The sequence below is a fragment of the Apium graveolens genome, chromosome 5 (assembly GCF_009905375.1).
Source record: "Apium graveolens cultivar Ventura chromosome 5, ASM990537v1, whole genome shotgun sequence".
NCBI classification, from domain to species: Eukaryota; Viridiplantae; Streptophyta; class Magnoliopsida; order Apiales; family Apiaceae; genus Apium; species Apium graveolens.
The window spans coordinates 317,114,039-317,141,544 of NC_133651.1; the positions used below are offsets into that span (position 1 = coordinate 317,114,039).

The following is a 27,506-nucleotide window of genomic DNA, read 5'->3' on the forward strand; positions in this document are numbered from 1 at the left end:
TTTAAATATATATATATATTTAGAATTAACATATATATATATATATATATATATATATATATATATATAATATCAAATTAAATAACATTCTGGCTGGAACTCAGTAGCAGACTAGCTGTATCATATCTATTGGGCCTTACAAAATATTTATAAGTCCAATAATATTATAAAAATCCACTCAATTAATCCATAATTCTCCTCGATCCTTGCAGGTAATTCTCAATTTCCCACTCCACTCATAACAATAGATAGATTCGATACATACTGAAGCAAAAAACACATCTAAATCATGTATGGGCCATCAATTAATCGAATTTCTCAGCCAGAAGCTTCTCAAGAACCGCCTCAAGAGCGTCAACCTTGGATAAAAGAGGTACGACATTGATCTGTATTACTTACACTGTACTCTGAATATTTTTAGAAATGAGTTTAACATGGTTAGATTCTTGATTGTCTGCATTGAGTAATGTTTGTTTTGTTTGTAGATACATGTGATTGTGAACTTGGAAAATGAAGAAGTAAAGGGTGATAATAAAGAGCATGAAATTTTTGAGCAGACCGGGAAAAAGGTAGCTTCGGTAGCTTCGAAAATCAGGCCTTCCAGTTGGTAAGGAGAAAACCAAGTGCAAGTTTTGTGGTGTGATAATTGGATGCAATACACGAAATGGTACATCGACAATGATGAATATGTGCTAAATCACCCCTACGTGCCAATCTTGATAAATTACAAAGGACATTGCGATTTGAAAAGTTATCAAAGGATGATAAATTTCATATTGTTAAAGCTCATGAGTTTAATCAAGAGAGGTTAAGAAAAAAACTTGCTTTAATGTATATCAAAAATAGTCAACCCTTTAGGATTGTGGAACATGAAGGGTTTAAATAATTAATGAATGAGGCGGAACCAAGATGCCAAGTAGATGGACAATTGTAAGAGATTGTCTCAAAATATATAGTGAAGAGTTAGTAAAATTAAAAAAGTCTTTGTTATCTCAAAGAGTCACATTCACAACAGATACTTGGACCTCGGTTCAAAATATTAATTATATGTGCCTTACAGCTCATTGGATTAATGATGATTGGAAGATGTGTAAAAGAATTTTAAATTTTCCACAAATTGGAAGTCATAAAGGGGTTGCAATCGGAAAGATGCTACTTGATTTATTTGTAAAATGGGGGATATATCGTGTATTTACCATCACATTAGATAATGCATCCTCAAATGATAAAGCAATCTCACATTTAAAGAAATTTCTTAGAGGACCAGAGGCTATTTTAGAGAATAAATTTCTATACATGCGATGTTGTGCTTAAATATTAAATTTAGTGGTGAAGGATGGTTCGAAAGAGCAACATGATTCAATTGATAGAATCTGAAATGCCACTAGATACGTTAGGTCGTCGCCCGCGAGACTTGACAAGTTTAGAAAATGTGTAGAAAGAGAGAAAATAAAATGTGATAAGATTGTATGCCTTGATGTTGATACTAGGTGGAATTCAACGTACACCATGTTGGAGGTTGCAATTAAATATGAGGGAGCTTTTATAAGAATGATCCATGAAAATACCGACTATGATGTATTCTTTAAGGTGGATGATGTTGAGCTTATTAGTGCGGCCATATAGCACGGGGCGCGCCCAATGGGGGTCAGGGGACATTTCCCAGGGCCGGGTCATTCTTCATTTCTTGATCGCTTCACTTCTTCCATCATGGTCGTCGTAATCCTCCGTCGTAGTGATCATTGTAAACCTTTATGTACATCGTCACCCATCGTTGTTGTAACTTCTCATCATCAATAGTCGTCGTAAGCGACTCCCATATAGGAGCGCCCTAGGCTCCGGAGACGTGTTCTCCGGGGCTCGTCCGTCCTCTTTCTCGGTGGTGATCTGACCCATTTCCTTAAATATCCGATAAATACCCATAACGATTTTATGGTATAACAATAATAAATAAGTTCGATTGTTCGAGGAGTTGCTTATGTCTTTTGGTGCACAAGTTTACATACAAAACAAAATTTAAGTTCTTAAAAAACTATTCAAAAGTGACAAAGGATAAAGTTATGCAGCTACTAAGGTAAGGATGAATGTTAAATATGCGTTGAGTTTTTACTTAGGTGATTGTTGAATAATTGATCAGTGACATGTATATTAGATGTATAGTAAAATAGATGTAGTTTATATGTATTCTTATATATTACTTCTAGGAGCGGTTTATAAATAACTATGCTACATATCTGTGAGTTATCATTATTTTTCAGTTTGTATATCAGCTCTTTATAGAGAAATGGAGTGAATGAAACATATATAATGCTTCCAACAATCTTGAGTTTTTAAATCTGTAATACTTCTCCAGTTTTTTACATTAAGTATCAACAAGTTATCCTTAAAATTATGCTTATTAGTGAATAAACTAATGCTATAACCATTTACCTTGCTCAATATGGTGCGGCTAACTAGAATTTCATGTTATCTTTGCGACCCCTTTGAGATAATCTATGAAATCCGGTGTAATGATATTATATTATATCTTGTAGAGAAGTAGTTTTTGGGATTCTTAATGAAATTTGGATGAGGGGGTAGATAATGAAAATATAATTAATGGTTATGAGCATGGTGGAGTTTAGAAAAATAACATGACATAATCTAAGTTACCTATTCCCAATATGCATCGTTTATTACCCGTAATGGTTGACTCAGTTGTTTAAAGAGGGGATAACTCTTGATCACAGGTTCGGATCCCACCACTACAAGAAAACAGTCAATAGATATCAGCTCTTTAACATCGGTTGTGTTTGTGACTGATGTTAAATAACTTTTTTACATCAATTTTACTTGTGGTTGTGCAGATGAGGCTTTAGATGGGTGTGCAGGTTGCAAATGAGGCTTTTTCTATATCAAATCCCCTCAAATTAACAAGTATTTTCATAATTATAGTTTTAAAATTCAAATTTTGGTTTTTAATTGAACTTTTTTTTCCAGATTTGCTGATTCTTTAAGGTGGGTCATCTTCAAAGTAAGTGATTTTTCAGATTTAATATTATAGATGTATGCTTGTCGTTTTTGGTTTTTAATTAGGTTTCGTATCGTTTTGTAATTTTAATGTCTGCTTGTTGATTATAGCGCTCTGTTTGTGCTTGGTCTTGTTGCTGCTTCAATGGTTGCTCGTCTGTTCGAGTATTGTGATATTGTGACGAAGACAACCCATAAGGTATGACACGGTTTACAGTTATTATTGGAGATGATTTTACATGTGAATCCTTGTTAGCTAAATTATAGTTGTTACTTTAAACATATCACAGTCTACTAATTAGAAGAGGGGTCAATTTAATTCAATCTCCTTGTGGATTTTTCTATGTAGCTTGCTCATTGGTGAAAGGGTTATTTAGTCAGTTTCTAGTTGCTTTGGTACATCAAAACAAAAAACAATTAAACCAATTAAAATACATGTACATAAATTTTGTACCCTCTAATATATTATCTCACACCCTGGCGGTTTTTGGGTAAACAACCTCTCTACAACTAGGAGCGGGGATATGTTTTCGTTTGCGTACATCTCAACCTCCTAGAATTTGCTGCTTGGTTCTATCGAGTATGTTTGGTCTGGTCTGCTTTTTCCGTTTTGGTACTAGCATTGAGCATTAACCATTATGCATATACACCAATAAACCAAGTAAAAAGTGGTTACAGCGAGGTCAGGTGTCACATTAGTGGTGGGTATCTATCTATACAGATGTTGGAATGAGCATTGTACTTGCTATTCTCCTCCAAGTTGATTCTTGTTGTTCATTTGACATGCAGGTTCATTAATTAGGCTAAATTTAACACCATGAAAGTGATTGTTATGAAAATTATTTATGCCAACTTAATAAAGAATCATCTGAGAAGTAGGTTGTTAGATACATACCTTCCCAGGAATTCAATTTGATTTTATCTGTTTGATTTTAACCAGGAGCTTCTAGAGTTCGTGGACTGCCTCAAGAGCAGTTCTGTAGACAAGGTTTTGTACTGGGGAAAGCATCAGAGGCTGGATTTGGTAATGAAATGTACAAGATATTGACTGCTGCAGGACTGAGTATCATGTTTCCTTGACTGCTGCAGGACTGGTAATGAAATGTACAACATTTCCTTGCAGAAATGTTGAGTGCAATAAGTCCTGAGAACAAGGAGGTCAGTGTTATATTAGATGTTTCCTTCATGTTTTGTACTGTGAGAAAGAATCGAATATGATGAGTGACAATATGCAGAACTCTTTTGTTTACAGTTTTTTTTTTGCTTATAACACCATAAGTAATAATTGGATTTATAATCTGGCTTGAACTAATTGACTAGCTATTATACTACTATATATGGGTAAATGGTCAGGTTTTTTTTGCTTTAAGATGCAACATTTTTCCTGTTGGCCGTGACGCATAGTGATCTAATGCTACTCTGCTTTTTTTTTGTCCTTTGGCACTTTCATCTATATTAATTTATCTGATTGTTTGATGGAAGTGCTTATATTAGGTGATCAAAGGATTGTAGATAGAAGTATAACCAGAAAAAAGAATAAATGAGTAGATATTGGTTTATTATGTGAAGATTTTACCCCCTTGGTTTTTAAAAAAACCTTCCACATGATATGGAGAATTTAATGGAGTGCGCTTTACAAAATCAGCTTCTTTACTACGGTTTGGTTACGACCACAAATTTTACTGTCTGCAGACTGCTCGATACGTTTGGTTTGAAAATCGAGTAGTGCAGTTTAAAATATCTTCCTCTACTTCTTTTAATATTGTTTCCAAAGCGCAGGAATCAGATGATGGCTGAAGACCAATCAGTTGGTGGGAGGAGATGTATTTACTACGATCATATTATATGGTAAGCTTATGTAGGAACTAGTCTGAATTATATATAGTAAAATATATTGATTAGTATTTTTTGGCTGTGTGTTAATAAAATAGACAAAAAAGAAGCTTGTAATGCTCTAAACTATGCCTACACATGCATTTGATTGCCCTTCACCTTTATGTTATATTTTTAATATATGAGACACGTGAGAACAGGAAGGTAAAATAGTCATTGTTTTGGTGTGCTTCTGACCATAACATATCATTTGTAGAACAAACAGGAATACCATAATTGTAGAAAATCACCATAACTCTTAATACCGGAAGTAAATGGGATGTATAAAAAGAATTCTCATGAACTACTGTAATAGAATGAGTTCACAACATTGTTGATATGGGAACCAATTTCCAGGGAAATTTAGATTATGTTCTGTTGCATTGCACTCACTATGTTGTAATAATTTGCAGAATATAAATTTGCACCATACTTTTAATTGTTTTAACTGTGTAAAATGGAAGTGTCAGATAAGTTGACCAGGAAACTGTCCTGGTTTGCAATTTTAATGATCTCTGTTTACTTCGTGAACAATTTTCTGCATCCTAGGATGCTTTCTAAGCAATTTATATGTTTTGCTAAATATTATAGGACAATTGCTGAAGAACATGGACTAAGGTGAGCAAGTGCTGAATGTCTTGACACAATTCATTAGTGGAAGCTCTTCTGAAATTCTGGTACACCCAATAATGCACTGTACTAATGATGCTTTTAGTATGCCAAATTATGCTAGATATCGTCAATGTTGTATATTCGAATGCTTTGTAAGTTTGATAATGATAATCGAAGTTTTGATTTTTTATATGTGATTGATTCTGCTTGTTTTTCTTTGATATTTTTGGTGCATATATATGTGTATATATAATTATTAAATATATAATCACATACATCAGTTACTCACTGATGTCTTAGTACGTTTAATACATTGTTTCCATCTAGAGAAGCGTTGTTGCATATGTCAATTGACATCGTTTTTTTATTTTTTACATCGGTTACCAACTGATGTTTGAGTATGTGTTTAACACATCAGTTTCGGTTACCAACTGATGTTTGAGTATGTGTTTAACACATCAGTTACTAACTGATGTCTTAGTAAGCCTAATACATCGGTTATTTAAACGATGTGTTATGCGGTCTTTAACATCAATTTGAAACCGATGTGAAAAATATGGACTTTTCTCTACACCAACCTAGACATCGGTTTTTAAAATTTTTTACATCAACCCAAAACCGATGTCTATTGATGTTTTTCCACTAGTGCACGGGGGGAGAATTTATGATTATGCCTCATGAGCTGCATCCGAAGGTAGCGGCTGCGGGTTCTTTACGATAAAAAAAATATATGCATAGTTTATTGGAAATCAAACTAGTAGTCTTATTAGGAGTATTTAATATCTTATCACTATTATAGTTTTATATTTTTGGTGTATAATGCTGTTATCATTAGTCCAAGTAGCTAGTGAGTTAATTTTGGATTGTACGAGTTGATTAATGATTTTGGTGGATGTTATATCGTTCTGTTCCTATTGGGCCGGGCTATGTTCTCTTTTGGGCTGATATATGAAAGGTTATGTGTAATGTAGACTTCGACATGTTAATCTGAATATGTTAAAGTATGAATATTGGGCTCGTTTTTTGGGCTTTTCAAGAAATATGCACCAGAACCCTAATATATGTTTGTGCATATATAATCTCCTTCCCTACATTCGCCTCCACTACATATTTTTAGAGTACTTTATAAGACAATGTTGAACTAGATAAAATTTCAAGAAGAATTTCTTTAATAAGATGAGTTTTGATCCAGGTATGTATTTCTAATATTATTGTGTAATATCGAATTTTCAGATCTGATTGTGATAGTTTAACCACAATGATTTCAAGATAATTTGGTAAGATATCATAGATCTACCAATATGTCAATATATCATGCTTGAAGGGAAAAAAAAGCAATCATGTTATATGATATTATACAGTGTGATGTATATCAAATTATAGTTACCATGTACTACATGATATAACTGATGAGTCTTGTTGTTCTTGTTGCTATATGCTGGAAAGTATAATATTATTTTTTAGCTTGCTTGTAATATGTGATTTCTTCCTCTTTGTTTTTAGAAAAATCAAAACACTTGGATCTAATCTATTGTATCCTCTGTTATAGAAATCGGCCGATTTTTCAAAAATTGCCGATAAACGATAATCGCTCAAAAATATTTGTCCGATTTGACCGATTTCCGATAAATCGCCGACTAAATCATCCTGATTTTTTAAAAATCGTCAGATAAATTGTAAATCTGTAACACTGATGTACCTCAACCGAATAGTTCCGATTTCCGAAATCTGTAACACTGATTGTATCCAATTGAGTAATGGATTGAATAGTAAATTTAATTTTTTCAATTGTTTAAGATTCTTTCTGGTTATTATAATATTTTAAATTCATGTATACACATAAAAATCTTAATATTACTTACGTAAATAGCAGGATTTGTTTATGAAACAATGAAGAAGATGCTCCAAGTCCACTCTAGAATGAACATGAGAGATCAACATTTTGGTAAGGGCTACATTTTATTTATCTTTATTTAGAATTTGCATATAGTGTATTCATCTTTGATTTTTGCTTAAGGTAATCACACAAAGAGTAGTCAAAAGCCCGTTTGTAAAAAACCAAATCGAATTTAAAATCGTAAATTGAATTATATTAATTATTTATTGAATATTTCAAGGGAGGTCTAATAAAAACTTGATAGTCGAGGAAGCCTTTAGGGAATTGTTGAATTTTTATGCTTTTAGAAAACACACAAGGTTTGTTTTGTGATATTTCAATGTCATCATATCATATCTAATCAATTGGATACTTGAGTGAACTATTACTATCTGTAATTATTAGAATAATTGTTGGAGACTTAAACCTTTATTGGTGAAAATACAAAATATATATTATTGAATTTGAAGCGCTGTAATGAGTGTCCTAATTAAATACTCAATTGATGCGCCTCTCGCAAAAGCGTATCACGCGGTTCTGCCAAGAATTATCCCATACAATATATGAGTACATTTCAATATCTTACGAAAGAGGGATATGTCTTTAGTGTAGTCGTATGAATCAGTTGCGATGTAAGCTCCGACGAATTGAAAGGTTACGCGTGAAGGGACATCTTTACATGGTTACGCCTAACACACACTATATCATAGATGATCTATCGCAATCTCCTACGAACGAATGTTAGCCTAAAATGTTACCTTAGTTATGCTACTTATGACCTGTTACACCATTGTGTTTGTTGTGTTAACTTAGCCTAAGACCTGGTGTTACTTTAGCCAAAAAGTGTTAAAACTTGCAACAGGCATGAATAGGTGTTATCATAATAAATTTAAAATTTTAATTAAATTCCCACTATATTTATTTATAAAAAGTAAAAAATATTAAAAATCTGCACCCAATTTTAATAAAAGTGTTAATACAGAATTTCAAATAAAATATAATAAAAATGTCAATATATGATATATAAATTTATAAAAGTAAGATATTACATAAAAATTATTATTTATTTTCTAAGAGAAACCATTTAAAAATTATAATTTTCTAAATTTAAACATAAGATTGCATCCAAATTTTTAAACACATCCAGCACTAGCGGTAATTTTCCCTTTTTAGGGAAAAACACCCAAGTTTTCGTCTCTCCCTGTTGTGGAACCGGTCGCTCTAAAATTTTAAGTTAAAGGAAAAGCCCATTTATGGGTCGATGAGTGGATCACGGACGACCATTTTTGAGGCATTAATTTGTTTTTCGTGTCCACGATAAATTATGAGAAATATTGGGGGGCGAGGATCGAACCTGGGTCATCCGCCAATCTGAGCTCTGATACCATGTGTCAAGGAACCGATCGCTTTAAAATCTTAAGGGTTAGAGTAATGCACTCCTCTCACTCGTACGACACAAGTCGCAACAATTGACAACAAATATAATCAATACCAATACTCATATCAATAACAAATATTTAAATTAAATAAATGGGTGTGGGAGGACTCGAACCCGAGTCCCTCCCTAAATCGAGATCTGATACCATCTTGAGAGGTAATGTTATATTATTCTAACACTCACTCTCTTTCTTTCACGATACTCCCTCTCCCTCCGGCACTCTCAGTATCTCGCTTTATCACTTTCAATATCTCATAAAGTAATTATGGATTTGTATTTGAAAACTAGGTCTCAATTGATTTACATGTCAAATTATGGCTCAACTAATTTGATGGGCGCTGTTTTTGCATTTGTTATGTTTTTATTTCTCGGACTTTTGAATGGTGCTGTCATCCAAATTATATTCTTTGATTGTGATATCATTCAGATCAATTACTTGGATTTCACTATGATTGCCTTTACTGGCTACTCAAACTTGTTTATATTCGATTGACTGTTGTAATAGCAATGCCGGATAATATATTAAATGGATATACGTGTGTCCAATACATGCCGCTTAATGTATCACTAATTTATGTTATAAATGGATAGCTGTTATAAGAGCAATGCACGATAATTTATTAAATAGATATACGTTTGTCCATTGTCCAATACATGCCGCTTAATGCATCACTAGTTCATGTTATAAATGAATAGATGTTGCAAGAGCAATGCTGAATAATTTATTAAATAGATATACGTATGTCTAATACATACCGCTTAATGTATCACTAGCTCATGTTATAAATGGATAGCTGTTGTAATAGCAATGCTGGATAATATATTAAATGGATGATATGTATGTCCAATACATGTCGCTTATAATATATTAAATGGATGATATGTATGTCCAATACATGTCGCTTAATGTATCACTTGTTCATGTTAAAAATGGATAACCTGCTTATCTGTGTATTTTTGTTGCAGATACAACAATGTCTAGGACCCTCAGAAGCTTCTATAGTACAGCTTGAGGCACAGGTGCTTCTTTAGTTCTTTCATATGTGTATTTTAAAAGAAAGATAAACTGATAGGTTCTGTCGATTTCCTTCTAGTTGTACATGATCTCCGTATTTTATGCGACTTATACTTGTTCAATATGCTGTAGAAGAAGAGTTCTGATGATCTAGCTGTTCTGAAAGAGGAGGTTGCACAGCTTATGCAAAGGCAAACGTAAGTTTGTTCTTAGCTTTTCGGGTAATTTCTAAAAACTTTAGAGGTACCCTCTCATTTTTCGCAGATTTACTCTTGATGTTGTAGGATATTGCTGGGTAATGACCTGAATATGGATTAAGTGAGTTACAGCAGCTGGCTGCAACAGCTATTGAATGATGGCTTACTATCTATAAAGGATAGGAAGGTTGAATGTTCTCATATTTATGTTGCTAAAAGTAATCGCGAAGTACAAATATATACTATAAGAGCATCTCAAACGGTATCATTAAAACTGTTAGCTAAAATAATTTAAAATAGAGATTATCTAAAAATTTAATTGGACATGTAAGGTTATTTACACCGATGGAGTTAGCTATAATGATTGGCTATATTTTAAAAATAGTATTTTGTTATTATTTCAGTTTGTTATAAATAAAATGTATTATTTGAATATGATAACAGATTATGTGTAATTTAACTACAGGTTGTTAGAGGTTCGACAATTATAGTCAATATAAAGAAATTGGCTAATCTTTTTATATAATATCTAAAATATATATTTATGCTATGTTCGACACATTTTTAGGTAAAGGCTCTTCCCCGTTGGAGATACTATGTTACTTTGTATCCTCTGTGAAGGGTCTAACAAGCTACTTCTTCATTTCAGGATCAATTGTTAATAGCCCAGCTTTCAAACTTTGGCGGGTGAGCAACTTCCTATGTTTGACGGGAATTCATACTTTCCGGAAGTTGAACTTCCCTTATTTTTGTTATCGTACAGCCTCTTCAACCTCATTACCGAACTTCATGCTCAGATCCAACTTCCCCATATCTTTCGCAGCTCCACCTGGTCATTTTCTTGTAATAACAATTTCTGTTTTTTTATAGTTGAACACACGCACACGTCATGAATCGAATGACTGCTTTGTCTTCTCGTAATAACAATGTAATATATAAATTCATCATATATCACGAAGATACAATAAAGAATGAATGCTATTCACTGATCTGCAGGCGGAGTCTCTATACAATTCTGCACATTTTTGTATTCTGTAGACTGAATATTGTCCCTTTCTTGATTCTGCATAACTTATGAAGGACAGAATGTGCTTGTTAAGCTATGGGGTAGTCGAAGTGACCGTGAACACTTGACAGTGAAAATATTAGCGATCTCTTAAATGTGTTGATCATCATACTCTTGCACATCTTCGATCATTATACGTGTACGAAGTTCTCCAAAATTTCAGAAACAATAACGAATCCAGAAGCCGCAATCACAAAAGAAAGGGTGAGTTTTCCGCCAGGTACAAGTGTTGGGAGATTTTGGGATATAGACGACTCTGTCGACCTGTCTGACCAAGACATTGCTGCAGGAAGAATGCCAAAGAGCACTAGAACTACAAAATAACGTAGTAGAACAATTTAGCCCTGATGTTGGTGATATCATGTTCATAAAAAGAATTAAGAGATTATATCAACTGATAATGGCAATATCAATCTGTTAAAGAGTATAAGATCCTGTTCGGACCTTCCTCTACCACCTTAAAGTTTTAGACGGACCGGTTACTTAAAATGGTATCAGAGCTTGGTTTAGAGAGGGTTCGAGTTCTCCCACCCCCATTTATTTAATTTAAATATTTGTTGTTGGTATTGATATTGGTATTGGTTGTATATGTCGTTGTCAATCGTAGCGAAAAGTATCGTACGATTGAGGGGTCTTAAAGAGTATAAGATCCTGTTCGGGCCTTCTTCTACCACCTTAAGGTTTTAGACGGACTAGTTACTTAACACAATCAAAATAATTCTTGCAGCACCTTAAGGTTTAGACGGACTGGTTATTTAACACAATCAAAATAATTCTTGTAGCACCTTAAGGTTTTAGACGGACTGGGGACTGGTTACTTAACACAATCAAAATAATTCATGCAGTACTTGGCTAGCAGGACTGGTTACTTAACAAAATCAAAATAATTCTTGCAGCACCTTAAGATTTTAGACGGACTGGTTACTTAACACAATTAAAATAATTTTTGCAGTACTTGACTAGCAGTTAAACAATACCTCCAGTTAAACAATACCTCCATACGTTCCAGCAAAATCTAATGCTCGAAAGAAAATATCAGGATCCAGCAGCGATAGTATCAGTGGCGGAGTTAAAGTGAGGACGTAAGGCAAAGGTCTGTTCTGACCTGATGGAAGCTTCAACACTGAAAGTTAATAAAATCAGTAACACCAAGTTGATCATGGGAGATCATATAGTCATTATGCAGAGAATTCACTCACAATCTGTAAGGAAGTCCGCAAGGCCCAAAACAAATCCAATGTACGAAGTTCCAATGGCAAGAAGTGAGAAAACCTCGACTATCGTCTGTATGAATCATCACAAGAACTGTCATTGATCATCTTCAACTCCATCATGAAGGCTTTGCAAAGATGGATAAGAAAAACATTACAATAATCACAAATATCAACTAACCCCAACAGCTCCATTTGTTGATCGTAGTAACAGCAAAGGATCAGAAATTTTATCTGCGTTTGTTTCAAGACCTGTAATTGTACCCAAAATGACAGCATTCCAGACAAGAAACAGAGAGAGGGGAATAGCAGTGCCAAGAACAATCGAAGTCCTGCATTATAAGAGTTACTGATACTAGAGTTACGGGAATCATCACTGCTGACACGGGATGCACATGGGCGCAATGACAAGTGCAAAGAAAAACCTTCTATTTACACTGGAAGTGTCTCAGGTTGGGAAATAAACTAGAGGCTAATAAAGACATTCATCCATGGACTAAAGTTTAAAAGTAGTGTTAATCTGGGGTACATAAATACAATGCAGAGATAAAAGCAATGTTTTGATAACACATAAAGTTTCAAGATTGATATACTACTTCATGCTATAGGAGAAGGTCTGTTACCTTACTTTTTTCAGATTTCCTTCGAGATTTGTACAAACAACAGGCACTACATTCTGTGCAGAAGAAGCCATTATATAGCGGGAAGTTTACAGCGTCAAATTTAACAATGCATCATTGTTGGTTTAATTAAGGATGGTGATGCTACCTGATAGACAAATGATAACGCAATTATGGGAATACTTCTTGGAATGGCCTCCAGATTAGTTTTCAGAAGACCCTCCCAGTGCAAGTCTCCACTTGCAGCTACCTAAACAGCATAGACATTACACTGTCTTCAGGTTATAAGAAGTTGCAGAAGCAGGAAATGATTATAGAGTACTCCAAGAACTATCCGGAAAAAGAAGTTTTTTTTAACCATTCCCCACGGAAACAGTATTCTAGTAATGACCAGACAGAGTCGCTATGAGGTATCACTGAAATTCGAATTCAAAATATTTCACAAATGATTTAGTTCATGAAGAACGGAGTTTACCACAAGGGTTGTAAAAGAAGTGAGGATACCGAAAACTAGAGCTCCATTAACTGCTCCAATAACTTGCTGACTACATTGAAAACATTTCAAGATGAGGTCAAAGAGTACCATAAACCATAACTACAAAGCCCATGTAATAGCTTTTTAGGTGATGAAGTGACTTAAGGAATCAAAAATTAAATCAAATTTTATAATTTAATCAAGACTTCTAAATGTAGGAGGTGAGTAGGGGAAATATGGGTGTTGAGGAAGGTGATAAATCACATTTTGTAATTGGGATGGTTATCTAATGGGTCATTGAAATCTCACAAAACATATCAACTAGCTCACAAATTTATAACAAATCCTTCTGCTGAAGAAAGAACAAATGATGTAAATAGGTAAATATCTTCTTTCAACACAAAATTGCTACTTCTCATACTAAAACAAATTTAACATGCACTCTTAGAAATCAATAACAGGAAAAAATATTAATATAACAGCAAACCTTCCAAAGTAACATAGGCCACCAAAAAGAAGTGAAAAAAGGGTTGCACTTTCCCATCTGCAATTATAAGGCTGTCATTAGGACCTCTAAAGTACACATAATAATTGTGATAAGCTTGCATAAAGATGATGATTGAGAACTTATGACAGATAAATTTTTGATGTCTCAAATGGTTTTCATGTTAATGTAGTGCAGGTGACTGATGGAAGCCAACATAAACTTTGCAATGGACGCCAACATGTTTCAAACAAAATTTTGCAATCAAGATGTAGGCTTTAGATCTCGAACTAAGTTGTATGGGACTCCACAAGTACAAGAAACTGGCAGATCTATGTTAATATGCATTGCTATTGATATGTTGACGGAAATTGAAAGTTCAAGGCCAATAGAAACAGCACTGACGAGATCTGATATGTTATTGAAGTTTACCTTCTATTTCTTTACTTTTTAAATGTATCAAAGATATCATTTTCAACATAAAGAATAACTGCAGTGATGTTAATCCTCTGACTAGAGTACAAAATGTAAAAATGTCTAAAGCAGTGAACATCGCTGATGCTGATAAATGATAACGGAAATGATATAATTATATCACATACATAGGAATGCCAATGAAATGTGTCAAAATGTCTGAGGAACGAGCCACATAGGCAACGAGAAGGGCATAATGAATAAATATATAACACCAGCTGCAGTACAGAAGAAACAGTGTTAGATAAAAAAAAAACGCGATTATTCAGATATATTGAAAATAAAACATAATGGTGCTGTGTTTCTTCTTCCTATTAATATGAACTTACAAGAAATGTATCACACAGTAATTGGTGTACATGATTATTGACGTAATGGATTCATGTCTTAATTGTTATTATGTTCCTTACAAATGGTAGTACTATAAATTTACGAGCAACATATCACAAATTAATTAGTGTATATGATTATTTATCTACTAAAAGATTCAGGGGGCTAAAATACAAGTTAATAGAATAGAATGTTAAATAACAGAATTAGCTACAAACATATTGAAAGTAATACTGCACCATTTATATAGTACTTTCACTATTAAGTATTAACACCATTATGTGTTTACCAAGTAATTTGAACTCCAGAAACTCCAAGAGTTCTCATGGCCATTGATACCTGAAATTGTCAAGAAGATAGTCAATGGCCGTGAAGAAGGATTGAATTAAGACTAAGTTTCTCAGCCATAATATTCTACACAATTGGAGCATTTCCTTGAGCTATAACAGTAGCAATGCCATCATTCTAGCAATGCACTAACATAGACATCTGCCAAAATCTTTTTCTACACGCTTAATACAATATAAATGAACAATTATCAGTGAGAATGAGAGCTGTTAGTAAACCGAGTTTATTGTACGCTTTAGTCTGTCAGCTGCTCTACATAAAACACCACATAGTCTCACAGTAAATCATTAAAAAAACGCAATACAAGAGAAAAAGGCCAAAAAATGGAAGTTGGATGTCATGGTCAATAAGATCTCAAAATTACATAATTTAATCCATGTCCATAGTCGATACATAGTACAATACATGGAATTTCCATCAGGTTTGACCAGGTGCTAGCAATTTGAAGCTAGTTAAACTCTATATATGTCATGCTTTCTAGGTGAGTTGATGCAGGACACGTAGTTTGAAGGGCGGGATAAAGGAGAGCAACTTAAGTTCAAATTTCCCAAATGCATCTCATTATAGAAGTACAGGGAAACAATTGATACATTGCATCTCATACGAAGTACACAACCTAGAAGGTCTGCTTCTTCATGCTCACTACCTAGGATGGTAAGGGGCTTAACAATGAAAATTGAAGATGCCTCTGGTAACAAATAAAAAAGCCAAGATTCCTAAACTAACATCTCGTCGCGACTTTTTACTTTGTAAAAGTACATGTGGGCATAACATATGTTTGGCTCTGGGTACTAGATAGTCCAATATGGTGAGCAACAGCAGATTATTCTTTGAATTGGCAGACACGACACTTTTGCGAATAATTTTTAGGATTTATAATCCACATCACATTAAAAAATTCATTTAAAATTCTCTAATAAATAAAATGTAAGATTCTGCTATGTAAATCCAGGAACAGACTGATAAGTACATCAATATATTACCAGTGACACCCCACCAGTGCCTAGTTCACTCATTGTTTTCACATTTACTTCTGCAATTAGTAGCCCTGTTACAACCTGCAATTTTAATATTAATTGCATATATTTATGGACAGTACAAAAGATTATGATATCATGCAAAAAGAATATGTACATTGTTGTTTGCATGTGTGTGAGATTGAGGGGAGGGGAGGTGGGAGTCACAAAAGTATCAAACTATTCACTGTCTTAAAAGATAACTAAGATAGTCACAGATCTTTATCACTTTTAAACTTGTGTCTGTCAATTAAAACAGTTTTCTTATATCCCTTTAACCTCTTCTTTCCTGTTTCTTTCAAAGACTTCATTAACAAACATCAAAGTTTTCTACAGTTATCAGTTCCTTTTAATTTTCTTGAAGAAAAAAGAACTCTAGTGTAAAATTTTCCTGAAAATCATTATGCGACTTTGATCTCCACACTGTGAGCTGTTTGTTATTTTTTCAGTCAATTATTCGGTCCTGCAAATTAAGTTGGGGATTTGTTACTAATAAATTTTAATAACAACAGTGCAAATATTGTAACTCCAGTAATAGTCCATTCATACCTTCCCCTAAAAATAAACTTCGTACTCTTTTTAAAGTACAAAACGATGAATTCATTAAATCTTTGTTTCTGTACCTAAAATCATTGAAGTGTGTTCCCACACTCAGAGCTTCTAGTTTTATTGAACACAACCTTAGAAACTGACAGATGTAACAAAGTTTCTATTCAGTCTATCCTTATAGTTGCAGAACTAAATAATTACTTTTGACTAAATAAAGCATGTGTAGTTTGATGCATGGATAAGAATTATTTACCATATACATCCAGCAAAGAATGCACGTAACTGCAGAGGCCAAAAACCCAGAATCCTGTGTCACTGCAGGAATTGCTAAGATACCTGCACCTATCTATTTGTATAATTAAGTCGCACTCATGAAGTAATTTCAAAGATATTCTTAAAATAAAGAAATGAAATTCTGAACTATGAATATTTATTCCGAAATCATTGATTCTTATACACATAGATATTAATTTTCTCTTAGAGAGACATAAAAATGAGTACCTAAAACTTAAAATTCTTTGTATTAAACTTTTCTGTATCACTTTCCTTTGTACCAAAACAAAGTCAATTAAGTATTACAAATGACCTTTACTCATGACATGCTGGATGTAGATTCTTTTAAAGAATTTCCCTATTACACTGAAATACATCCCAACTGGCAAGGCAAAATTATAATTTTCTAGTTAAATAGAGAGTGTAATAGTACATACAGTGGTGCCAGCAACAAGAAGAGTTGACCCTGTAATGCTACCTGTGTAAAGTAGAGAAAGCATTACCAAGATTGTATTAGACAACATCACAATTTGAAACATTGAAAAATGTATGGGCATGGGAGATTAATACATAAGTCTAAAGCATTAGGTCTGTCAACAGGATGTTATGCAATTCAACTCTCCCTCTCAATAACGCTCCCTAAACCGAGCTCTGATACCCTGTTTAAACTAGTTCATCTAAAGCCTTAAGGTGTCTGAGGAAGAACCCGACATGAACTTATACTCTTCACCAAGGTCGTCTAACTAAGAAGAGACTAATAGTCAAGAAGAGACAAAAACAGCCACAGAAGCACACAGATTACACATCTAAGCAAATTCATTGATATACCTGGTTCCCTTTTGAAAGTAGATTGATTGAGATTAGAAAAGAGCCTGTAATCCATTTCGAAATCATCATCGACATCTTGTTTAACCGAAAAGCATTTGAACTCCATCATTTTGGACTTGGAGGTGCCCCCATGCAACCATATAACTCTGCCTCCACCTCCACTTCCACTATGGAATGATGAAACAATGTGTTTCCTAGTCGAAAATGTCGAAAATGACAACTTCTTCATCATAGTCATCTTGAAGTTACCACATGAAGATATAGCCAAACAAGAATGACAAGACATATTGGAAGCCATCAGTGTCAATGTTTGATTGTGGCTAGTTAGTTGGTTGTATCAGCATCTTGTAACTGACAATCAGCATGAGGCTTTTGAGTTTAAAGTCCTTAACTAGAAAGACGCGGGTGTACACGTGTTTAAATATGAGCTACTCATAAGATAAGGTTACAACTAGCAAGGCCCCTGTTTGGATGTCATCTTTCTCTTTTTCTTTTGATGGAAGTGTGTTTATGAAGTACTATGTCATTATGAATAGACAGGAGTTTTACAGATTTCGGAAATCGAAACTATTTGGTTGAGGTATCGATTTACGATTTATCGGACGATTTTTAAAAAATCGGATGACTAATCGGTGATTTATCAAAAATCGGTCAAAATCGGACAAATATTTTTGACCGATTTTTGAGCAATTTATCAGCGATTTTTGAAAAATCGGCCGATTTCTATAACAGAGATACATAGGCATGAAAAAAAATAGTTAATTTATATATTTTCACTTGAATCTTATTACACATAGAATGCATGTGTAGAATTTCTTACAAAAATTCACTAACAATTTTTACTTATACATTGATTACTGGCCAATAAACTATTGCTAAGCACTAATGGAAAATTTTAAAACAATCAATTTGAAATATATTACAGCTTTCTTTTTCAAGGTCTATTGATTTAGAACTATAACTCATACAGAATGTAACTTCTACATCAAACCACCATGACATAATTGCTGCTTTATATTTTGGGGCATTTCCTAAAGCTGTCCAACTGAATTATAATCCTGTCACTAAATATAATTCCCTCCAAAAAAAAAATCGAAATTGTAGTGATCAGTCATTTAGGTGGTCATGATGATGCCCTCCGGCCACCAGTGTGTCCCCTTATTTGTGTTTGTCGAAATCTGAAATTTCCACGGATTTAGATAATTCTCGACTTTAAACAAGAATCTGGTCCTATATCTCCAGTACACAGCTCGTAGATAGAAGGCGTGAAGGTAAAATTAGCTTGAAATTATGAGAATACGACCTTGTGGTGTATAGAAGCCAGCCACTTTGGACATTGTTGCACTAGGTAAAGGTAGTGATGGTCTTAAAGAATAATCTACAGTATAATTGCTCTGCTGTTGGTATCTTCTGCCATGCTTTCTGCTACTAACATGGTCCAAAGCCAGATGGACACAATTAAGCTGACCGTGATACCAAACTCATGGCATGGGAAGCACCTATAGCCACTGCGAGCACCTTGTGGTTCCCTAATTCATCGTCCTCCGAAAGAAACTTGACTTCAACCGGGGAGGTTTGTACATCTCTAAGCCCAGGAACCCCCAACTGGTGATCCTTCGAATTCCCCCACATGTATAATTTCCCTGTATCTGTCCATTACGAAGAAGAGATTTCTTAAACTAGTTTTATAGTATTACAAAGATTATTACACACAACAGAGATGATGCATATTATGCTGACCACATGGTGAACACTAGTAACTTGGCAAGTATAAATTATGCATGCAGATGTTAGATGTATAGACTCGTGGCAATCGAAGTAGTTGGGGGGGGGGGGAATGTATGCTGCATATAGTTTCTTCGGACTCCTGAAAAAGTATTTTTGCAAAACAATTGCAGTCACCATTGCCCAACATGTACAATATTTGATTGTTGAACCAGTGTTGCTCAATTTGCAAGTCGTTCAGATACACGGTATGCTAGTTCTCATGAATCGATTATGAGGATCCGCGAATCAGATACAAGTGTCTATGCAAAGAACAAGTTGACATATATTATATCTTCATAACAAAATAGCACAAGTGAATTACTAAGGTTTACCAACAAACTGAACCAAGAAAACTTAAATTCCCATATTTCATATTTTTTTGCAAGACAATGGTCATAATTAAATTGTCAACAAAAACAAGATTTCTAAACATTACTGAATTTCATTATTAAATTCTGGCTCTTATGTTAATGCCTCAATCCCAATTAAACATTCAAGCTCAACAGCAAAATAAAGATTTTCCTAGATTGATGTCCCACTTCCTGCATGATCTTTCTTATAACTTTCAGAAGAATGAACAAGACAAAGGCTTTTACAAGGAATAAAAACTAGTTCACAAACCCTTGCAAAAGTCAGCCGGTTTCTTTTAGTGCTATGACAAAATAAGTGAATATGACAATGAAGGAAATCTCAAAAGGGCAAAACTAGACCACATGCTCATATAACATAGGCTATGGCTCAAAAAGAACTAGGTCGAATCCTGATAGGGCCGATACAATAATTTTAATTCTTTCCAATATTTGTCTTCTATCTCGTCATAATAGTTACAAGAAAGCAGTAAAGCACCATGCAGGAAGTGGGACATTAATCTCGAAAATATTTTTTTGGAAAATTTTACTGTATGAGTTGAGAATTAAGATTTAGATTGACTGATAGAGGCATTAGCTTTAGCATATATGGGTGATGGTTCAGAATTTTATTTCAAAATTTCAATGTTGTGGATAATATCTTTTTTAGATATAAATTATTTCTTTGACATATCACTCTTTTACAACTTAATAATTTAGGATACAGATGAACGAGGTAAGCAGGCAACAAGTTGTGCGCAATTCATCGTTAAATTGCAAGTCCTATCATCCGAAAGACATATTTAGAGAAACCTGCAGTCAATACATTCTCGTTCATGATTTTCTATACTCTCCTACTCAACAGCGTCATAAGCTAAGATCCTGCATTTCTGTTAATTTCTATTTTCAAACATTTTATTGAACAATTATAAATAATGGGATTCAATTTTTTTGGTTTAGTTTGTTGGTAAATTTTTGGTAATTCAGTTCTGCTATTTATGAAATAACATCTAATATATATTAGAACCGTTAATGTATTGCTCGTATCAAATACTGTGCAATACTAGCACAAATATGTATATTCATATATTTGTTAAGCTACTAGAAATTGTATTAACAACTAACAAGAGTATGAACATACTGCTTGCTTACAGTTCAACCTGCACAAAATTTTACAAGAGCATGAATAGATTCAAGCATCTTTATGATTTGATGTTTTGTCTTAGTTTCTATCATCCATATATTTAATGACAGCTACCAATAACTACGCTTTGTGCAACTAATCATTTTATAGGTAAAGCGAATTGCAGAATTGGAATCTGGAATACATGAGAGATGTGAAGAAAGAGGTCATGGAAGGTAATCTCTTGCTAAATATATGATGACTAATCTCACCAGTTACAGCAGCTGATGATGAACCTCCACACGCAATATACACGACTCTCTGATCAGCCAGTAAATCAATGGCTAGAGGCGTTTTCTGATTTTGAATAGAAGAGTGTCCCAACTGGCCATGTCCACCATGACCCCAGGAAAAAACCTTACCTTCATCTGTAACTCATTAAAAATACATAAGTGAATTTCTATACAAGTGCACAATGTGTACAAGAAACATGAACAGTACTGCAAAGATTTAATAAATTGATGCAATCTCCATACCACTTAAGGCAAGAGAGTGATAACCCCCACTTGCTATCTGAATAATACGAATATCTTTGAGGCTAGCAATTGGTTGTGGTTTCCAGCCCCCAATCTTGTCACCTCTCCCAAGCTCGTGATTAGAATTGGCTGTGCTACATGCAGGTGAGTTATGCATAAGATATCAGATCAATCCATACAAAAGCCAACCAAATTAAACACGCCTCAAAAGAATCCATATTGACAGGACTAGAGGAAATATATACTACTACTATTTTGTTACAAGGGCAGTAATTGGATAGCTCTTTACAAAATTTAAAGGACAAGAAATAAACCTTTGAAAAAGAAATGTCTTTCAAGTCTAAATATCAGTAGACTTTTGATGGAGACCAAACGCTTAAAAGTGCTTCACTAAAATGACAGCATAATGCGGAAATCTTCGATAGAAGTGATAGAGTATCAAATTGAAATAATATGTTGAAGACACTAAATAAAGTAAACACCAACAAACAGAAACATGAATGATCCTCCTAAACTTGCTGAAAAATAAATAATTAATGAAGTGATGTAAAATGAAAACTAGATCTCAAGATGTGCTTCAACAATGACCGGGGATTACAGCTAAAAGATGACTTTTTATTTATAAATACAAGTACAAGAATTTAAATTGCCAATTTGAAGTACAAATGTTTCTAGCTACAGCCTTGAACAGACAGACAGCAAATTTTCAACACTTACGTTTGCAATTTTAGATGAATGCAGAGCTATTATTGGACTACTCGAGTCTCTACCTTGTTTCTTCTGTTTTATATGGAAACGCTTGCTTTCTTACATATGTTTAGCCGTCATCCTAATTTGATAATGGTTTTCCTTTTAGGATGCCATGTGTAGCCTCGATCTCTCTTTATTCACTCTCCAAACCCTATCCTTAGTAGAATTAGTATGACTGCTATGGAAGGTCCATCAGCCAACTCAATTCATTTTATAGATCTATTGGAGGATTTTTCGGGAAAGAGAACACCCTCCAATAAATCATGTTTTGCATGTATTATGCTTTATTTTCTACACCTATAATAAATAATGAATATCTTTTATCCATTATCTTAGGGACATTTTTCCTCAACACGAGAGATGGTTTTGCTTTATTGGGATTAATGAAATAGAATTCAGGTATTTCCATGATTTTTCACAACAGCCTAGTAATTGGTATCCTGTTGTGACACAGAAGTACTCTGTTTTTGTTTGCTACCGCCTTCCCAAATTGGCCTTTCTAGAACCAACCTCAACCCTTTATCACTAAACTTTACATCAAAAGAATCTTCTCGTTTAAAGTACCAATGTTGAAAAGATGTTGGAATACAAAAGGAACAAAACAATTTTGGTTGAGTACAGGGGTATATTTACGATTTTAAAAAGAAAATATCATGGCAAGATACTGCTACTTTTGAATTTAGGCTGGAACTGACTTTTACACCAAAATAGTGTAAAGTACAGTTTCGAAGTTGGGTTGAACAAGGTGCATTACCCATGTATCTAAAATATAGAATATGCTTTTAGACATTGGCTCAATTTCATAAGCTGTTGTAATAATAGTTAGCAATATTTTACCTCCCCAGTTCCAAATCTCCCCCTCTTCAGTCAACCCCATAGTGAAAAATCCACCACAAGATACAGCAGCCAGAGGCACGGGTAAAGCTTTTACTTTGGAAGGGATGCTAAGTCCACCTGCCTGATCTGGTCCTCGATTAGGACCTAGACCCAGTCTACCTTCTCCTTCGTCTCGACCCCATGTGTAAAGTTCACCTACATAGAATGAGGTAAAGAGGCAAGTAAGGCTCTAGTATAGCAATAAACCATCTGTCCCCAAAAAAAAGTCTTACAATAAATAATCCTACACGTGTAGAAATAATATAGCACAAGTACATTACTGGTCAAAGTTAAGAAGAGGGGAAACTGTATGCATAATAGTAAATGCATTTCTTATTATTTTAAGTTTTACTATTAGTTAAACTGAGACAACTAGAATCTCTCCACGTATTTGATTACCAACACAAGACCTTTTAGATGACGGAGGGAGGAATGTAACAACAAAGTGTTTAATTCCTTCCCAACATGCACAAAATTAGCACAATATCAAGCACGCAAAGCAACTCCATTACATCATTGAAGCATAATTATCAATGATAATTATGTATAAGGAAACTAATTAATGACTGTATTTCACATTAAAAAACTGAAGTAGTCATTAACCTTCATTAAGAACACAGTTATCTACTAATAATTTAAAAATGATCAAAATACCAATAACTATCTTTCATGTTTAGGCTGTGGAAGATCAGCCCTATCATCTAATATCAAGTACACAATAAAACACTTCAAAAAAAATTACTAAGCTTGGAAAATTACCCACTTAAAATTACCATCTCAGCTTTTTATACACATATGATTGGATTTTTAGAAAAGCGTTTAACCTTACAAATTGATTGTTCTATAGTGCAGAACTGCAGGTTAGCTATGGCTTGTCACAAATTGAAACCCATATACCTTAACAAAGTGATTAACCAGTGTATACACACTACATGAAACCTTAAACTTAACTACCAAGTACAAATAATGTACTGGAAATACTCTATTGTACTTGGCATGCTATAGATATACAACAATGTATATGTTTGTCAGCACACAAATGCTTGCTTAAATGATATCATATCATTTTTTGCTCCCACCCCAGCAATAAAACTCCTAATGCAGCAAGTAGATCTCGCCTCATTTACAAAAAAAATATTAAGGTCCGCTTCTTTCTTATAGATGGCTTTCCTGATGAAACTATAAAAGTTAAATTTTTCACTTAACCCATGAGAGGGTAAAATTAGAACGATTAGAGCAAACAGCACATTTAAAAGGTATACATTTCATAAGCTCAAATAATTGGTGGTCTAAATCAGAATCAAAATAATATAATCATATTCAAATAAATGAGTTTGTACATCTAGGCATCACAAAGTACCTACCTGATTCAGTGATCGCAGCGGTATGCGTTCCACTGGTAGAAACATGACATATAGGTTTGTCCCAAGGGCCTTCCACTAATCTAGGAATCAGTTCTCTTGTATAAACAGAGTGACCAAGAGCTCCAAAACCACCATAACCCCTGAAATTTTAAATTCCAAAACATCATGTAGTGCAAACCATACAAACATATCCACAAACCCGTTATGTGATATCGATAGTGCAACTGTTAGTTTTTCCATAAACATGCCAGAAATGGATAGATACATGGATAGCATTAACTTATTCTTATCATAACATAAACTGGCCACACTTCAATTAACATGATCATAAAGTTTTATTATGCAACAACATGATTGTGGGACAAGAAAAACAATAATGAACAACTTTCAAAATATAAGAGACAAGCTAACTATGTAACGTAAACATAAAAATTTGAACTTGACCAAATATCTTGATCCTGAGGGGACGCCTCACACTAAGCAGCATCTGAAGTGCATTAGAGAGATGCCTACCTACATGTTTAATTTTAAACATCAAATAAGGGACTAAAGACAAGTTCCATTTGCATTAAAACATTTTAAATCTCATAATCCAAACGTCACCTAAGAGGACTAAAGACAAGTTCCATTTGCATTAAAACATTTTAAATCTCATAATCCAAACGTCACCTAAGAGGCTAAGACGCATCTGGTGAAACAAGAAACTAACCAAGTAACATACCTAATGTATCCACTTGTACCTTATATTTACTAACTACTCAAATATACCTCAAGTATTCCACTAGTATCTTGCATATCATAATACCAATTATAACTACAAATTCATGAATTAGACATGAAAAACCGGGTCAAAAAAAATCTTGATAATTACCATCGTCTAAAGTGCATTAGACAATGTCTACTTCACTACTCATCCATCAATTATCTATATCCAAACCAAAAATACCTAGTGTATTCTTGCACGTCATAATACCAATTTCAACTACAAAATTCTTTTAAAAAAACTCGAATAGGTTAGGTTAAAGCAAGAATATTCAACCTCGACAATTAGGCCCTTCAAAAGTGCATTATACAATGTCTACATTACTACTCATATGTCGATTATCTACATACCTAGTGTAATCTTGCACATCACAATACCAATCTCAACTACAAAATTCATAAAATAAACTCGAAAAGGCCAAACACGAAAAATCGAAACTAACCAAGTAAAAACCTGACCAAGAGAATCAAGACAAACAGAATGAAGCCCACCAAGAGCAACACACTTAACATTCACCAACCCCGAATTCAGACACGGAACATAAACACAATCCTCATTCCCAAGTCCTAATCTTCCACCATCCCCTTTCCCCCAAATCCAACACTGACCCTCCACATAAACCGCCGAGTGAAACAACCCCAGTGAAATTCCGATCTCCGGCCGGTCGCCGCCGGCGCCGGAAATGGGCAAACGGCCGGAAATGGAGGAGGAGAGATGGGCAGAAGCGGGGAGAAAAAGGGTGTGTAGAGGTGATGGGTAGAGCTTGATTTGAGCTGTGTTTGATGTGCCGCAGCCGAGTTGGCCTGAGTCGCCTCGGCCCCATGTGAAGAGTTGAAGCTTTTGAGCATTTTGTTGAGTTGAAGATGATGAAGAAGGTGATGATGATGATGGTGATGAAGAGTAAAGGCGGCGAAATGGGAAGCGGGAGTATTTGTTCATAGCGTGTGGGTGTGGGTGCGAGGGTGAGTGAGATTCCGAATTAGTATCGGAGTATTTGTTTCGAAATGATACGTGTTATTTTTTAATTTACGGGATTTATTTTAATATACTAAGGCTCATTATAATTATGAGTGAATATTCAATGATATATAGACAACTTATTATTTAGAAATGATTTCGGAAACGAATTTTAGAACTCAAGCATTTCTCTTTTGTTTTTGTGAGATGATTAGATGCTATATATATTTTTCATAATTATTCAACAATAATTTTTATAATAATCGTCCATTGAAAATAAGGCATCATAAATCTTTTGAGAGATAATTAACAAAAGTTGTTAATTAAGCCGATACAATTATCATTTAACCTTTATATATATATATTTATGTAAATTTTACGAGAATATAACTAGATGATCTGATTATAAGGTGCCCGTTTGGGAAATATTAAAATAAGTAACTTATGATTTAAAATGATTAAGTGCGAAATAAGTGATAAGTTGATAAATACTTATAAGTTCTATGAGTGTTTGGATAAATTTACTTATAAGTCAAAAGTTTTTTTTACTTCAATTAATTAAAACAAATAATTATTAAATACAATTATCTTAGTTCATGAATCTTAAATTAGAAAATATTTAAAAATTTATATTTTAAAATCAAAACTTTAGAAAAATGTGAAAAAATGAAAATAAGTTGAAAAAAAGTACGTAACTGCCAACTTTCAACTTATCAGCTTATAAGTTGTAATTCAGCTTATAAGTTGGGTCGACAAACACTCGTCGATAAGATGTTACGGGCTTATAAATCATAAGTGGCTTATAAGTATATTGCCAAACAAGCCCAAGATGGTAAGCAAACCTAAGGAGAATATTGTTGAAGAGAAAAATCGAACCTTCATCTCTCTTACATGAGAGTGAAACAATTTTATAAATTACAAAGAATTATAAATATCTTTTATTATAATCATATTCTTCGTAATTGATAAGTTATAATGTAAACTTGGTATTATAAAATTTTTAAAATTTAGAAAGTGAAATTGTTTTAACGAAAAGTTAAAATTGTTCATGGAGCAAGAAAATAATTTTAGTGAAAAGTTAAAGGGGTTCCTGAAGCAATTAAGTATGGTTTTTAATGTAAATTTAAAGCAGTTCATATAGCAGAGATTCATGAAAGTGTATTTCCCCATATATATAATTAAACACCGAACAGTGTCACACACAACTTATCGTTGACAATATTCGAAGCACCTTATCGTTGACAATATTCGAAGCCTATAAATGTCGTAAGGGGGGCGGGGAGTGACAGTGGTACCAGTAGAGCTGGCCAAATGTGCGGGTTTGAACAGC

The 27,506-nt window shown here is 33.9% G+C and overlaps 2 protein-coding genes and 1 long non-coding RNA gene across 12 annotated transcripts; 1 reads left to right on the forward strand and 2 right to left on the reverse strand.

The window, feature by feature from the left end:
- The first annotated feature begins 148 nt into the window (after window positions 1–148).
- On the forward strand, window positions 149–11,002 carry LOC141659583 (uncharacterized). 9 transcript variants are annotated; one of them, XR_012549800.1, is made up of 11 exons: window positions 149–373; window positions 486–3,013; window positions 3,121–3,208; window positions 3,950–4,167; window positions 4,789–4,857; window positions 5,473–5,558; window positions 6,727–6,770; window positions 7,364–7,438; window positions 9,774–9,827; window positions 9,955–10,043; window positions 10,669–11,002. It is a non-coding gene; the product is annotated as an uncharacterized LOC141659583 (long non-coding RNA). The 9 variants fall into 9 exon arrangements; XR_012549801.1 differs by having other exon boundaries at window positions 7,367–7,438; XR_012549795.1 differs by lacking the exon at window positions 6,727–6,770 and adding an exon at window positions 10,107–10,206 and having other exon boundaries at window positions 9,955–10,019.
- LOC141659582 (uncharacterized) lies at window positions 10,980–18,128 on the reverse strand. 2 transcript variants are annotated; one of them, XM_074466526.1, is made up of 14 exons: window positions 17,694–18,087; window positions 17,303–17,343; window positions 16,846–16,938; window positions 16,011–16,085; window positions 14,969–15,018; window positions 14,478–14,567; window positions 13,879–13,935; window positions 13,392–13,461; window positions 13,065–13,166; window positions 12,920–12,972; window positions 12,478–12,628; window positions 12,285–12,369; window positions 12,080–12,208; window positions 10,980–11,398 (listed from the first exon to the last, which is right to left on the reverse strand). In XM_074466526.1, exons 1-14 carry the CDS (start codon window positions 17,989–17,991, stop codon window positions 11,217–11,219), a joined length of 1,476 nt encoding a protein of 491 aa, XP_074322627.1. In that variant the 5' UTR covers window positions 17,992–18,087; the 3' UTR covers window positions 10,980–11,216. The 2 variants fall into 2 exon arrangements, with proteins under 2 accessions (XP_074322627.1, XP_074322628.1); XM_074466527.1 differs by having other exon boundaries at window positions 11,260–11,398; window positions 12,080–12,200; window positions 17,694–18,128.
- A 393-nt stretch (window positions 18,129–18,521) lies between these two features.
- LOC141659584 (RCC1 domain-containing protein RUG3, mitochondrial) lies at window positions 18,522–26,216 on the reverse strand. Its single transcript, XM_074466529.1, has 6 exons — window positions 25,662–26,216; window positions 24,457–24,596; window positions 23,054–23,248; window positions 21,467–21,595; window positions 21,203–21,358; window positions 18,522–19,342 (listed from the first exon to the last, which is right to left on the reverse strand). Exons 1-6 carry the CDS (start codon window positions 26,156–26,158, stop codon window positions 19,152–19,154), a joined length of 1,308 nt encoding a protein of 435 aa, XP_074322630.1. The 5' UTR covers window positions 26,159–26,216; the 3' UTR covers window positions 18,522–19,151.
- Window positions 26,217–27,506: the final 1,290 nt, after the last annotated feature.

Coding starts and splice junctions, on each gene's coding strand:
- LOC141659582 (XM_074466526.1), bottom strand. CDS start 17,991: ATGGCTTCCAATATGTCTTGTCATTCTTGTTTGGCTATATCTTCATGT. Junction 12,629..12,919: donor GGAAATCTGAAAAAAGTAAG/GTAACAGACCTT, acceptor CTTATAATGCAG/GACTTCGATTGTTCTTGGCA. Junction 11,399..12,079: donor TTTTGCTGGAACGTATGGAG/GTATTGTTTAAC, acceptor GTTATTTTGTAG/TTCTAGTGCTCTTTGGCATT.
- LOC141659584 (XM_074466529.1), bottom strand. CDS start 26,158: ATGAACAAATACTCCCGCTTCCCATTTCGCCGCCTTTACTCTTCATCA. Junction 24,597..25,661: donor CTTGGTCAGGTTTTTACTTG/GTTAGTTTCGAT, acceptor TTAAAATTTCAG/GGGTTATGGTGGTTTTGGAG. Junction 19,343..21,202: donor ATCATCAGCTGCTGTAACTG/GTGAGATTAGTC, acceptor CGTAATGGACAG/ATACAGGGAAATTATACATG.